Source organism: Neovison vison, chromosome 2, assembly GCF_020171115.1.
Source record: "Neovison vison isolate M4711 chromosome 2, ASM_NN_V1, whole genome shotgun sequence".
In the NCBI taxonomy this organism is placed as follows: domain Eukaryota; kingdom Metazoa; phylum Chordata; class Mammalia; order Carnivora; family Mustelidae; genus Neogale; species Neogale vison.
This window is the reverse complement of record NC_058092.1, coordinates 225101173-225117910: the sequence shown is the minus strand read 5'-3', so window position 1 is coordinate 225117910 and position 16738 is coordinate 225101173. Positions and strand designations below refer to the sequence as shown.

At 35.1% G+C, this 16738-nt stretch overlaps 1 protein-coding gene across 1 annotated transcript in view; it reads right to left on the bottom strand.

Annotated features, from left to right (window-relative positions):
• Window positions 1-16738, bottom strand: part of ATRNL1 (attractin like 1) — an 810828-nt gene that overhangs the window by 773265 nt on the left and 20825 nt on the right. The window contains exons 2-5 of the mRNA XM_044240595.1: window positions 9725-9808; window positions 7853-7966; window positions 2509-2637; window positions 953-1161 (exon numbers count right to left, since the gene is read on the bottom strand). Coding sequence (XP_044096530.1) covers window positions 953-1161; window positions 2509-2637; window positions 7853-7966; window positions 9725-9808 — 536 coding nt within the window. The remainder of the gene's footprint in view (window positions 1-952; window positions 1162-2508; window positions 2638-7852; window positions 7967-9724; window positions 9809-16738) is intronic.

Below are 16738 nucleotides of genomic sequence, written 5' to 3'. Positions count from 1 at the left end.
CTTAACAAGTACTCAGCATACTTAGTAACATTTTTTTTCTTAAAGTCATCTAAAGAATGATGACTACAACCATATGAGGAGCACGTTCTCTTTGGTTTTTACTTAGGACCTACTGCTACTACTGCTACCCTGTACTATAACACACGATCATGTGATTTTGGATTACTTATTTCTTGAGTCAAAACTGCCTCAATCATCAGGATTAGCATGCTGACACAAAGCAAGCTCTCAATCTGTAAATACAATTAGCACAAAGTAAGCTCCAGATAGGTAAGTATATGGATAACTAGATGTACCTCTTCATTTAATTCCACAATGACAAAGTTTATGATTTTATAGTCAAATACTTAAGTAAGCTAAAACTCTTCAATGCAGTCTAAAATTAATATCTAATCATAGATACTTATAAAAACTGTTTAGCAATTCCTCCCGAGAAATCTTACTCTTGAATAAGCAGCTGAAATCCTTAATACTAATCCTTAATGAAATTTTTTAAATACTTCAAAAAAGTCTGTTCTTTTAAAAAAATAGCCACAAGAGGTCAGTCTTTCCTAAGAAATAAATTTATACCCTGCCACGAAGATAAGCATTTTTGCAATATACTATTACCCATTACAAGTCAAATTTGAAGGCAACCTACATTAAATTCAGTCAAGTCATCAAATTTTTCAGGATTCAGCCAAAAATTCCAGAATATCATACTGATCACACACCCACAATTTAGAAAGATCGCCGAGAAGCACCTGATTCTCAAAACAGGGTATAGACACAACTCTAGTTGGGAAGAAACAAACATCCTAAGAAGTTGATTGTTCATCTGAAAATTCTAAAAATAAAATACATGAGATCTGGGTGTGCAAACTGTAACAAAACAAATGAGTATAGAATTTCTTTTAATCTTATTAAATATATGAATCAATGTTTCAAAAGCCATCACACCACACATGCTTACCTTGCCAACTATCATTGCAGACACACAATTTTTCTCCTGTTAGGTCGCAGTAACCATGATCGGGACTGCCGCAATTGGCTTTACAATAAGGAATATCACAAGCTTCACCCTTCCAGTATTTATCACATTCACAGTACACTTGACTTGGAACAGAAATACTAGTTGTACACTTCCCATGACCAGAGCAATTGTTAGGACATGAATTAATTCTGTAAAATATAATACATATAGATTCAAATTCAAAGTAATTAAAAAAGAATTTTGATTGATATTTTGTAAACCTTATTTATCACTTTTATGTTGTGTTTGATATGTTCTATTTAACCAATTTCACAATGTGACTTCAATTCTTTACTCTGGACCCTTTTATACCTAATGCAATTCAGTTAATATTTATTTGCAATTGACTTTAATTCATTCAATGAGTTTACTTTGCTACCAAGGCTCCAAACTTCCAAGAACTCCACACTCAACATTTGCAGGATCTATACAGTTCCAAACACAATGTTTTGTAAAGAATTAAGTACTCAAACGTTCTGAATATATATTTTATAGAAAATAATTAAATTCATGAATACCTGAGATTAAATGAAAAGCTAAGATTTAACCTGGTTATATAATAATATTTACATAGCATGCTATCACCTATACACTGCCACGGAAGAATAGGGATGCTTATCACATTTTCTTTTAAAGCCCTTTGACCAATAACATTCTACTATACATTTATTCTTCCTTGCATATATATGAGATAAATAGATCCTATAACAGCTTGCTGATTTTAAATTCTAATAGTCTGAAGATATTTACAACATTTTATTCATGCAGGAAAATTCTCTAGTCATATTCTACATTCCTGAAGAAAAGGGAAAAAAGAAGTGTATCAAGTTCTTCTGTGGACATTCCCATGAAAGCACGTGGCTCCTCCACTTTATGGAAGTGAGACTTCCAGGCATGAAAATTTATATAAAGTGTCAGACGCATAATAGAGTCTTAACAAAAATCATTTTCTTATTTTAGAGGAGACAGTGGTATATTCATTTACCTTATTTTAAGCCTTAATTTCCTCACTCGTAAAATGGGAAAAATACCCACTAGACAGAACAGTTGTAAAGAGAACCAAAGAACGTGGTGCACACAGAGTATCCAGCACAACCTCTGGAAAGCAGAAGGACTACACAAACTTGGTTCGCACGCCCGTCTTCAAACACCTTCGAGCACAGACACAGATGAAGACCCCTGTGATCCCACATGACTGCTGCTACAATTCCCCTACCTTGTACTTGCTCATTTAATCCTTTACCGACAATCTTAAATTTCATAATTAATTGCCAACCCAACTTGCTACCATAATGCCCTGAGACTTAGAATACAAACTCAAACAGTACTTTGAGGCATATGATTAAGATTTTATGTCACGTAGGAAAAGATCTTATAATTCTGAAATTTAACACACTAGCCTGCTCCTCATATAAAAGACATTTATAAAAACAATAAATTATTTAAAGTCAAGTTATAAGAATCATTATAATACAGAATTTTAAAAAAAAACTTACGAATAAAAAATGTTGAAACCAGTTAGATTATATGCAGCATCACTAAAAAAATGTAACAGTGCATAGCCAGATGTTGTAACAACTTCAGGCACAGTTTCATTTCCCCGGATTTCAGGAACAATCAAACCACTGTAAGAGAGCAAAATTGAATGCAATATATATTAATATGCATATGACTTCATCACATTAAAACTTACTCAAAAAATATTGTCAGCATCACTAAAATCTGTAACAGAATAAGCAACTAGAAGGATAAGCCTAAAACAAGCTTCTCTCCATTTTTCACCCAAGTAGCCCTCTACTGCTGCCAATGGACCAAGGTTCATTCTCGTGTCACCACCCTCCTCTTCTTCCCTGACACCAGCTGGATCGCAGTGTCCATTTCCCCCTTTATCCTCCTATCCATCCTGTTATAATACTACAGGGTGGTCTCTTCAGTCACGTGTTAACTTCTCTTAAAGCCGGCACAGAGCCTTGCTATCTCTCCCTCTGGTGGCAAATTCTGATGAAGCTGGAAGGAGAGTACTCCACCCCAGCGAAGGGACTACAATGACTTTCTGGTTAAACTTGTACACTTCCAGGACACCTATCCAGGTATTTTAGGTCATTAGAAAAAATGTTTGCATACTCACACAACTGATATTAATATTCCAAAAGACATTTAAGTCCATATTCACACAAAAGAAAACTAACAAAGAGAGAGAGGCAGATATTAATGTGCAAGAGTTCTGAGTCAGTAATCAGTTAGTAATTGCTACTTTTCCCTTTTTCAATCTCCGTATGCATTAGGAAAAATTACATATCTTCATTTACTAATACCATCCTACCCTCTCTAAATCAGTGAAAACATGCACTATGAAAAAAGAAGCTGCTAACAACAAGTTACATTACTTGATATAGTCCGTTCCTTTAAGCAATGTCAAATTTATGTATAGGTGTCACCAGGAACTGAACTCTCTCGTTCAAATCATATTTGCCAGAACAAAATGAAATACAATAATCAAATGATTTATTTTACGAACACATTCTCAAAGTAAACAAATGAAAAAGCAATCAAATCTTGATGCTTTTCTAATTATTACTGCATCTATTAACCTATGTTTGTGAAGGAACAAAAAATTTTAAAAGGGGACTGTCAAAAGAATTCTAATTCTATACTACCAATCTTAGTTACATATATTTTTCACTATAGTGAGATTACTTTGAAGTGAGTACATTATTAAAAATAATATTCCCAGGTCTTTATAATAGATATAATTAACCTCTCTGAAACAAAGGACAGATATGTTTATTGGTTATTTATTTAAGAGTGTGTGTTTTTTTTAAAGATTTTATTTATCTATTTGACAGAGAGAGAGATCACAAGCAGGCAGAGAGGCAGGCAGAGAGAGAGGGGGAAGCAGGCTCCCTGCTGAGCAGAGAGACTGATGCGGGGCTTGATCCCAGAACCTGAGATCACGACCTGGGCTGAAGGCAGAGGCTTAACCCACTGAGCCACCCAGGCGCCCCATAAGTGGTTTTTTTTTTAAAGAGTAATTTATTTCAAAAATAAATAAAAGAAATTTAACTGAAGTATTTATTTTTAAAAATAAACTTTAAAAGAGAGGGTTTCCACATCTTATATGATACATCAAGCAATTGGACCAACTAACCCTTCCACTTAAGTCAACTAGAAAAATGACAAATTGCATTAAAAAAAAAAAATCAGTTTGAAGGTACTGGAGAACTACGAAGATGGTGAGCCCAGGTACTGTGGCCACTTCTTATGGGCATTTGCTGATTTCAAAGTTGGCGGTGAGGTTTGAAGGGCTGAGAAACCGGGTTGTTGTTTTACAGAGGTAGAAAACCAAAAAGTGGACCCCAAGGACTATAAGTAAAAGTGAACTAGTAAAAGATCAACTCTCTAGGAGACAGCATTACAGCTTGGGTGTGAATCACCTCAGTATCTAAATTCAGTTGATTGGATGCTAGTGTCCCCAGGCACTCTCTATAGAAATATATTATCTTTCTAGGCTTCAAATTATTTCTACATGTGATTTTACAAGCATGATATCCAGCACGCAGTTGTCCAGCACACAATCAAAAAATAACATTTCTCTATTACAACCCATTCTCCACATTCTAAAGTCTTGCCTATAGAATAAAGTCCCATTTCCTTAATGTGGTAAAGAAGAAAGCAATACTACAGTGATAAAGGAGTATAAAACCAGAGTTATTATTCTGACTATATTACTTCCTAGGTAGGCAACTTTGAACCACTCTGAATCATCATGTGCCTCAATTCTTCATTTATGAATGGAGAATTTATAAACTCCATGGCAATAATAATTCCTAACTAAAGGGTTACTGGGAAGATTAAATGAGTTATTATATATAAAGAACTCTTGCATACTGCCTGGCACATAATAACCATTCAGTAGATGTAATGATCTGGCTCCTACCAATCCCTTCACATAGCCTATGATCAAATTACTCGTAACTACTTCTTCTATTAGCCCAAAACATAAAGTTCTTTAATGCATCTGTGCCTTTGTACATATGTTTTTCTCTATCGAGAATGTCCCGTCTGGCCCCCATACTTTGTCTATTCTACTTCTGCCCATGATGAAATTCACCATGAAGAATTAGTTACTTCTAAAATCATATAGCACTCTTTTCATAACCTAATTACAATACTTAAGTGCTGGGTAAAAAAAAAAAAAAAAACTGTGCATGCTGCCACCAGTACCAAACTGCTGTGTACTGATATAGACTCCAAATCCTTGGAATTTCCCAAGTGATAGGATTGTCTCCATTATTCATGGGAACTCTGATTGTTCATGCTAATGAGGGGACTCAGGATGGGAGCTGGCCACACCAGAAAGACCAACATGCAATTAAAGGGTTGAGGCTTTGAACCACAAGAAATCAATCCAAATTCCAGAGAGAGCAGGAGGACTAGAGACAGTTCGACCTTGTGGCCAATGATTCAATCAATCATGCCTATATAACAGAACCCCAACAAAAACTCTGGACATCTGTAGCTCAGGTAAGCTTCCTGGATGATGAGACACATTGGTATGCTGGAAACATAACATATCCCAAGGACACAGAAGTTGTCTGTGATCCTCCAAGACCTCAATCTATGTGTCTCTTCATTTGGCTGATCCTGATTTGCAACCTTTATCATGAAACTATAATCGTAAGTATAGTGTTTCTGAGTTCTATGAGTCATTCTAGTGAATTATTGAACCTGAAGGGGGGTGGGCACCCCTAAATCTGCAGCCATCTGGTCAGAAGTGTGAGTGGGGCTTGAGGACCTCTGGACCTGCAGCTGTATCTGAACTATGGGCAGTCCTATGGAGGGCGGTGCACCCAGCTATGAAGTCTGACCCAACTCGAGACAGCTGGTGTGTGAATTCACTGCAAGGCCTGTACCTTATTCCTTACTATATCTTCCAGGCTTATGACAGTCTCTGGAGCTGAGGAAGTTATCACGTATTTGTTGAGAAATGTATATTATGAAACTGGAATGATTTAAACACTTAGATTCTAAATTGTAGTACTTTAGGCTTTTAAGTCCAGAGAATGTCACATCCTAATCCTGGCTCCACCCTCTATTAGAAGTAAAGCAATTTCTCTGAGCCTCAATTTTCTCAACAATAAAATGGGGATAACAGCACTTCTACCACAAGATCCCTGTGAGAAATAGATAACATTTAAACTGCCCAGTACACTGATTAGCATCAAGAAGATACTCAATAAAGATCTTTCCATCTCCTTCAAGACAGCTAATAGGAACACTTGCTAATGAAAAGTCACTGGTTCCATCTTCAGTCATATACTAAAACCCATCCTTACCTTACAAAAGTTTCCTTTAGTATCAAGAAAGCATTGTTAAGAGTGTTAATGGACACTGTTAATTAATGTAGTCATTACAACTATGAAGAAAACAAATGGAAAGGCCATAAAAACACAATAATGACATCTGAGTAAAATCTAAATTACTAAAAATTAATGTATGAACCCAGAATCTTACCTAATTATCACAAAAAAACTATCTTACAATATAATTATTCATACGACTATTCCATTTTCTATCACCCTTGGATAAAGGGCTATCTGTGGCAACCAACCCCTTAAATAATTTTCAAACAACTCAAAAATTAAATTCTAAAAGTATTTAGAACAATAGCAATACTACAGACTATGTTTAAGATCCTAAAGAGTTACTGTGAAATATTCCTTCAGAAATACAAGTCCTTAACATGTCTATCCAAAAAACAATAGTTCACATTCCTGGTAAACAGAATATTTACAACATAAATAGTAAAAAGAAGAAAGAAATTTTTAAAAATTTGAGGGGAACAATAAGCTTTTATCTTTATTCAAAATTTTAACAATGATAGAACATGTAAGCAGTATTATAGAAATAAGAAATATAAGGAATAATTTAATCAGTAACTCTGGTCGACAATAAACTTAGTTAAATTGTACACCAAACCAACATTACATGATCCGAATATTTCCTATATCTAATATATTTTCTCCTATTCATAAAACATTTTATAATAATTTGTATTACACAGAAAGCATTTCTTAAACTGTGGAGGGCGGTGCACACTTTAATTTTAAAATTAAGTCTGGGGGCACCTGGGTGGCCTAGTGGGTTAAAGCCTCTGCCTTCGGCTCAAGTTATTGTCCCAGGGTCCTGGGATGGAGCCTCGCATCCGCTCAGCGGGGAGCCTGTTTCCCTCCCTCTCTCTCTGCCTGGCTCTCTGCCTACTTGTAATCTCTCTCAAATAAATAAATAAAATATTTTTTAAATTAAAAATTAAACAAAATAAAATTAAGCCTGACTACTAACAATAAGTATTGTGAAACAACCAAAACCCAATTCAAGATTGAAAGAAACACATTTGTTATTAAATCATTACATAAAGTATACCTTAACCTTTTTTTACAGAACTGGAAATTTTATCATTTCACCAAAATAAAAAGACAACTATAAAAAACATATACATCTGCCTATTATTTCTTTTACATAGAGCTCACAATAAGCTACCCAACAGGTATCTCTGAAAACATATTCATATCACTTTAAAAGAATAAATGATATGTGGAAAGAATAAAGGATATTTATCAAGAAATACACACTTCTGAAAGAGTACTGATTTATCTTTACTAAATCAAAATTTAGTTGACAGTCACAGTATGCAAACTTGTATTATAACCATCTTAGAATTTAGCCATCAATATCTCTGCTAAATTTATTTTAAAGCACAGAGCAGTATATATTTAAAATTAATAAATTATAGTTACTGTTCTAAAACTGTAAGTTCACCAATTAAACACTATTACTCACCTTAGAACTGCTATTAAAGGTGCATATATTGAATCTCCATCATAAACATACATATGATCCCAGCTACATTCTGTTGCAAAATGATTGAATCTTAATCTTAACACTGCATTTGGACTGAAAAAAATATTAAAATACATTTAATTAATATGTAACATTCAAAGCAGAGTCTGAAAAATGTTAAGAGTACTGTATTAAAAAACTATTTATAGAACATTTTGTATATATTCTTAAGTTACCAGTGTAAAAGAGTGATAAAGAGTCTTCTCTAAATTGTAAAAATGAGGGGCGCCTGGCGGGCTCAGTCAGAAAAGCATGAGATTCTTGATCTCAGGGTTGTGAGTTCAAGCCCCATGTGGGGTGTAGAGATTACTTAAATAAATAAAACTTTAAAAATATCATGCTTAGCGAAATAAGTCAATCGGAGAAAGACAACTATCATATGATCTCCCTGATATGAGGAAGTGGAGATGCAACATGGGGGCTTAAGGGGGTAGGAGAAGAATAAATGAAACAAGATGGGATTGGGAGGGAGACAAACCATAAGTGACTCTTAATCTCACAAAACAAACTGAGGGTTGCTGGGGGGAAGGGCGTTGGGAGAAGGGGGATGGGGTTATGGACATTGGGCAGGATATGTGCTATGGTGAGTGCTGTGAAGTGTGTAAACCTGGCAATTCACAGACCTGTACCCCTGGGGATAAAAATACATTATATGTTTATAAAAAAATTTTTTTAAATTAAAAAATAAAAAAAATAAGTGAATTGTAAAAATGACATACAACTTCAAAATCTATTAACAGATTGCATATATAAATCACCATTTTCTAAAAATTTGGTCAGCAGTAAATATTCTAAGTCTTGATTAAAGGGGACATTACAGAGATTGTATACATTATTGAAGCCATGTTGAACTGTATACTTAATATGCATTGTATTATAAGTAAATTATACTTGAATAAAGTTTATTTTTAAAATTCAACGTTCAAAAAGTAACAACTCTTATTTCTACACAACACTTATTAAGTAAAGGCTCTAATATGGTCTTGAAATTGTAATAAAAAGGTCTCAATGATATATTAATAAACATAGTGAAAAAAAGGGGGGGCGCACCTGGCTGGCTTAGTGGAGCATGGAACTCAAGGTCATGAGTTCAAACCCCACACTGGGCAGAGAGATTACTTTAAAAACAATAAACAAACAAACAAAACACAAAAAAATCAAAATGAGACCATAAGTGCTAAGGGAATTAATAACTTTTAAGTTCTAAAAACTTTCTAAAATAACCCCCCCAAAGAAAAACAGTTTCCAAATACACTCTTTAAAAATCATAAAATGATTCAAAAATAACTTTTATCAATTCATTTATGATCTATTCACAGCATGTTTAAATAGATCAATTCAATCTCAAACCCTAATTACTGAAAAATTTTCCTAAAAAGGTAATTAACTCTCTACTACAAAATGTTCTTTTTTTAACACCCTTATAACTAAAATGCTGAATCGAATGAACCAATAGCATAATTTAGCATGAAATATTTTTATACTTTCTATGGCATTTTCAAATTCCATAACAAGATGTTTAAAGCAAGCCAGAAAGTGTCCACTTGATTTACTGCCACACTAACATAACTCAAAAATAAAATATATGTAACAAACTATTATCTCGTTAATGGGGTACTATAATTTACATTAAATGTGATATCTAAAAGTTGCAAATCTCATTTTAAAATATCATGAATAATGGCTGAATGAACGATAAGTAACTGAACAAGCTATATACCTATAAAATTATACTGTAATGCTTTAAAACTGAAATGATCATCTTCTTTATCATTTCAGAATAAAATAATTTAATCCAAATTATATACTTACTAGCCTTCAATTAGCCAAGTGCATTTAGTTTTATATTTATAGTTAATTGGACCATCTGTTAAATATCCAGAAGGTTCTGTTAACCTAGAAAACAAAATCATGAAAACGATTACCTTAAAGTAACTTTAAAACATATAGTAGCATAAGAAAATTAAAAAGACAGTTAACCAAAGAAATGGAATGTAGCATTTTCCAATAGGGAGAGTTTACTTAAAAATTAGGAAAGTTTTCATATTGCCATCTATCTCTCTACATCTCAAAATAATTTATTTTGGATTTCTCTAAACTTCAACATATCTTGACTGTTTCACTTTGCACAGTGAAAAAACACACCGAGAGATCGAACATCGTACCGATGGGCTTAATGCTTAATTCAAAAATAGATGTCGTTAAATTGCCTCTATATAAAAATAAGATGGCGGCAAAAAAAGAGGAAGGTCAAATGAACTTTAAAAGATGCAGATCAATGAAATAGAGAAATAGTGTATGTACATACCATTCTGAACTTACAGTGTTAGCTCTATTTGCTTTTGGTTTTGGTCTTGGCTTTTTTCAGTTCTCGTGTTATTTATTCTCAAGTAATAAGTTTTTTATCTATTTATTTTGAGTAAACACACAATGTTACATTAGTTTTGGGTGTCCAACTCAGCGATTTGCTATGTCCATTATGCTATGTTCACCCCCACTATAGTCACCATTTGTCCCATTATATCACTGTCTTTGTTTTCCACAAACCAGGATTACTGAGGTAGTTGTCACTAGACTTTACTGAGTTTGGGGGCTGCCTGTTTTTATTATCATTTTCTCTTATCTACTTTATACCTAGTCCAAAAACTCAATAAATTCTAAAAATAGGATTAATCAAGGTTTTATAATTATCTTCCATTTAAAACACAAAAAAGACAATTAGAAAAATTCAGTTTTTAGAATTTAAAAACATTTAAAACAAAATCTCAGTTCTACTTCACTTTGTTCTCCTTAGCTCCAGCCCAATTGTTTTATCCACAGAAGACCACACTTTAAGTAATTAAGATACCTTCCTATTTAGCCTTTATATATAATATATGCAAGTACATATATATACACATACATACACACACAGAAACAAACACACAAGGATTAGTCTTTATATATTCACTTATACATAAACACATATATTATACATAATATACACATATGCACATAGATCTCAGGGTCATTATTTAGTTTTAGATAAATTAAATTTTCCTTATAGACTAGTCTTAAGTACACTAGAAAAAAAATTTCATTTATCTAAATAATGGTTGACAAAAACGTCAGTCAATAAGAATGTTATCTCTAAGTCTTTCATAATCCCTGCAGATGATTTTAGGCAATAAATGGGCTAATTCATGCTTGGAAAAGTTTTTTAAGAAAAATTCCAATGCTCTCAAATTAATGTAACAATAAACTGAGCATTTTCTATGTGTCAGGACCTACATAAGCACATATGTGTTACCTCACTTAAAAATCTCTAAACCAGGGCACCTGGGTGGCTCAGTCAGTTAAGCCTCTGCCTTCCGGCTCAGGTAGTGATCTCAGGGTCCTGGGATCAAGCCCTGCATCTGGCTCTCTGCTCAGCAGGGAGTCTGCTTCCTCCTCTCTCTCTCTCTCTGCCTGCCTCTCTGCCTACTTGTGATTACTGTCTGTCAAATAAATAAATAAAATCTTAAAAAAAAAAAGATAATTCAGACAAATCCTGCACTGAAAACAACTTTAAAAAGCTAAGAAAATTTTTACAATCTTAAAAGTATCTTATAAGTAACAAAAAGGTATGATCTACCAACCCAAGACTCAGAAGTTGCAAATTCAAGAGGAAGGCATTTAGAGCTTCTTTTGCTCTGGAAAGACTTGCCTCTTTAGAAGACAGTATCAAAAAGTTGAGTGCTTTTGGCAGCCCAAGATATGAAGGGAGATAACAGTTGAGGGCAATGGCCCATGAAAGGTAGGGGCTCAAACAATATGGCCCTCTGAACTGAGACACAATGACCAGTTATTGGGGTAAGGCTGTACCAGAAGTAAACCAGCCCCTATGTGGACTGAAGCCTAGCTATGAGTCAACTGGATGGCAGAAAACCTCAAGGCTTAGAACTGGCTTAAGGGGTTACTGGAACTGCTAATATGCCAAAGTTCCTAATAAGATACAAAAAATACTCTCTAAAGAAACATAACATCAATCTAGACCTCAAATTATTTCTACCAATAATCTCTCAAGTAAAATGTCCAGTATGATTAAAGATACTAAGACATATGAAGATACAAGACAACAAAATAAGAACAAAGGAACAACAGGAAGAGACCTGAAGATACTTCAATTACAGAGACTGTCAGACCTGTCCTATAAAATAAATATACTTTACTAAGCTCAAAAAGGCAAGACAAGACTTAAAATTTTGGCACTTAATTAAAAACTGTAAAGGTAAGAGATATATTTGAAAAAAATAATAATAGATATACTAATACTGAAAACTACCAAAATCAAAATTGAAAATTTGAGGCACAGATTTACACTTAAACACAGCACACTTAAACAGAGCTAAAACAGGATAAGGACAGACCCATAAAAAAATATCCAAACAAAGCAGGGACTGAGAACTCAATCCATTGGGTTTTGGTCACTCCACCAGGTGAAATTCCAACAACCTGAAACTCTAGCTGAGAGCAGGAGAAATAAAAATAGGGAGTGGAAGAACAGAACCTCAGACAGCAATTATCATCTTATAACACATGACAGAAACAAAGATCATAACAGCTTTGCATAGTTTCTATTTTCTTGTTATGTGTATATCTTCTCTCCTCATTTCTACTTTACATACAAGCTGTTGTAAGTTAACTTTACAATTTAGACTTTAGATAATGGCATATTCAGTATGACTATGACTGAATATGTAAAGTAATTAATACAGCCAATCACAGATATAATGACTCTTTGAACTGCGTACTCTCTCCTTTTGGACGAAGGGTGAGAACTTCACTAGGAAGATGTGTATCTTCTTAGAAATGCAGTGCTGTTTGGTTGCAGGGGAATTCATATATGTTTAGAAAAAAAAACATTAAAAAGCTGAATAATGAAAGGGTAGTGCCAATTATCCATTGCCTGTCACCTCAAAATCCAGTTTGCCTACTCTATGAAAATGGATCTAGGCCCTGTAAATACTTTTTTGTCAAATGGCCTGATGTTAAAGCTGTCACGCTTTGTCAACAGAGTGCACCGGGGTTACTTAACGATCTCCTGCAGCTTGGCTTCTCCAGGACTAGGCTCCTAAAGTTTGTGACGGCCAGCAACCCAGTTACCAACAGCTCCTCCCAGCACCTCCCCTCAGGAAATTCTGCAGCAGAGTGCCTTCAGTGGACTCCCCTCTGGCCACTGGAACCCCAGTTCCTCTGCATGTGATGAGCTGAAAGTGCCTATAAACCAACATTCTCCCAGAATGAATGATTTCTAGCCAATGAATGATTTGGTAAGAGTGTAGATACTCCCAAGCTTCCTTACTTCTTTGTTGGGATAACACTGCAGTACATTTTCCCCCAGTACTTCCTTATGGGATTAAAGTCTGGTCACCCCCTGTGGCAGTGGACTTGATAATATACTTCTTACTGGCTACTTCTGTGTACTACTCTGTCGGTGTACCAGCATCTCCCAGGTATACCACATGTGCCCAGTGCTCAGTGTGAAAGCAGATACTTCTGCTTCAGGGTGATGGAGGTGAGGGTGGCCAAACTAACAGTTACCACCGAGAAGCATATCTTCAGGACAGGATTCTAGTGGATCACTCACTGGGCAGATGGTAGACAAAGTGGTAATAACTCCTGGCATGTTACAGCATCACGATGACTAAGACTCCTACTTGAGAGCTGACATGGCATTCCAGTAGAAGGTTATGCACGAACAACAGGCTAGTGCAATAGCTCTAATATTTGAGAAGTACAGTAGCAAGGATAATTAGAAGGACTGTGGAATGAGTTAATTGCTTATAAAAAGTCACTGATATGCTGCAGGAAGAAAACTGCAGCAGAGTCCCTCTATGAGACACCTGCTCAATGAGCAGCTTTTCCCAATAACCTATAAGACCCAGTTCACCAACCACCAATTTTAGATACAGTGTAAAAGCCAGGGGACTCTAACATTTAAAAAATCTCTGCTCCTGAATCCAAGGGAGGATCAAGCTGAAAACAGACCCAGGATCAGATTGTGAGAGAAGCAGAATTCTAGAAAAAGTTTAATTCACAGCCGTGACAAAACTTCAGTGCTAAAGATAGTGCCCCTAAGAGGAAGTAAAACCCTGATACCTAGGAGGGTGCCATCTGGGTAGATGCACTTGAGAACCTTGAACTCCTATCTATTTTTTACACTTTGAGCCTGCAGAAGTCTTTCAGGAGCCAAAATTGACAGCGAGAAAAATAAATTCCCACCCTCTTTATAAGACTACTTGTTCATAAGTCACACCAACAAGTAATACCAGAATTGAATTAAATCAATTTAATCAATAACAACTGGCTACAGTAATAATGCATCCAAAAACCATGAAATTAGTGGCAGCACCATACACACTGACTGTGCAAAAAAGATAAATTTAAAATCCCCAAATATTTGCAAATTAAGCAATACACTTCTAAGTCACCAAGACAATTAGAAAATATTTTAATTGAATAATATTAAAACCACAACATATCAAAATTTATGAGATGAAGCTAAGCCAGTATTTAGAGAGAAATTTTAGCTCTTGATGTATATATTAGAAAACTGAAAATCAATTATCCAAGGTTACAGCTCAAGAAGCTAGAAAAAGAACAGTGAGTTAAATCAGAAGAAAATACATGGAAGGGAATAATAAAGAACAGAAATCTCTTGGGGGCCTGGGTGACTCAGTCAGTTGAGGGTCCAACTGTTGGTTTCAGCTCAGGTCATGATCTGAGGGTTGTGAGACTGAGGCCTGCATTGGGCTCTGTGCTCAGCAAGGAGTCTCCTTGGGATTCTCTCTCTTTCCCTCTGCTCCTCCCCACACTGGCGCATGCTCTCTCTCTCACAAATAAATTAATAAATCTTAAAAAAAAAAAACTTGTAAATAAAAAAGTCATACAACAAAGGAAACCAACACAATTAAAAACTGGCATCATGAAGACTAACAATTTTGCTAGAAAAATTTTCTAGCAAAACTTATGAAGAAAAAAAAGAAAAAATCATGAATTACCATTATCAAAAAGGAAAAGAGAAACCTCACTACAGATACTACAGAAAGAATAAGACATTAAGAACTAACAATAAAATTGATATTTTATGGTGCAACCACTCTGGAAAACAGCATGGAGGTTCCTCAGAAAGTTGAAAATAGAGCTACCCTATGACCCACCAATTGCACTACTAGGTATTTACCCTAATGATACAAACGTAGTGATCCGAAGGGGCATGTGCACCCAAATGTTTACAGCAGCAATGTCCACAATAGCCAAACTATGGAAAGATCCTAGATGTCCATCAACAGATGAATGGATAAAGAAAATGTATATATATATACACACACACACACACACACACACACACACAATGGAATACTATGCAGCCATCAAAAGAAATTAAATCTTGCCATTTGTGATGACATGGATGGAACTAGAAGGTATTATGCTTAGCAAACTAAGTCAATCGAAGAAAGACAACTATAATATGATCTCCCTGATATGAGGAAGTGGAGATGCAACGTGGGGGGGTTTGGGGGGCAGGAGAAGAATAAATGAAACAAGATGGGATCGGGAGGGAGACAAACCATCAGAGACTCTTAATCTCACAAAACAAACTGAGGGTTGCTGGGGGGAGGGGGGTCGGAAGAGGGTGGTGGGGTTATGGACATTGGGGAGGGTATGTGCAATGGTGAGTGCTGTGAAGTGTATAAACCTGGCAATTCACAGACCTGTACCCCTAAGGCTAAAAATACATTATATGTTTATGAAAAAATAAAAAAATTCTTTTAAAATTTTAAAAAAATAAAAAATTGATATTTTAGATGAAAGGAATTGTTCTTTAAAGAGTACAACTCGATGAAACCAACAGAAGAAAAGAAAATTATGAATAATCTATCATGCAAAAATCTTAAAATATAATCAAATTTAATCTAGCACTTTATAAAAAGAATATATATAACAGTATTCTGACTGAGGTATGTATAAAGACTTGGAGGCTCGGGAAATAGCATTCCTCTGTTGGGGGACTACAGCTCATTCAGTGAATCAATGGGGAATGTCTAATGATGAGACCATAAGGAAATCCAGATGACAGTGGTTACAAGAATGGGAGAAAATAGATTCAATGGTTACTTGGAGTGGTTCAAGGAAGAAACCATAAATTTAATTGCATTAACCCTTTGAGCAATTTAAACTTACCTAAATTTTTACATTTAATTAACAAAATCATTTGTTGATAAAACGTGAAAATCATCTTATGCCTAGCATGAAACCCCTTCAGAGCAAAGAAAGCAGTTATACAGAAGGCATTCCTTAAAAGCTCTGAAAGGCAAATACCAGCAACCCTGATGCATGAGGCAAAAGGTCACAGTGGAAGCAAACAATAGATACACAACACAGCTGAGAGAAAAATCTGGAGAGAGACTCTTTGAAGAATTAGGGTACTGAAAAACTATCCAGTATGTAAGCCCATACAGGGGAACATGGGGAGCCACATGCATTCCCAGGGAAGACTACATGCTCACAAAAGACCTGAAAGTTAACCTCTCGTTAACTTTTAGACTGAAAGCAAAAAGGAAATTAAGGCTAAGGTAGAGTCATAAACAACCTAGCTATGCAACTGTAGGAGTGCCCTGAAAGAGTCAATCTGCAAAGACTAGAGAGTTATTCATTTTTCCTTGGCTCCAGGCATTCAAGGAAATCGATCTCAAAACACTAGCTGACCACAAGCTAAAAGAACAGAGACTTTAGAGACCATATGCAATAAAGAATACAGGCATTACAAAAGTAGTTTAGAAAAATCATGAACTACAACCCACA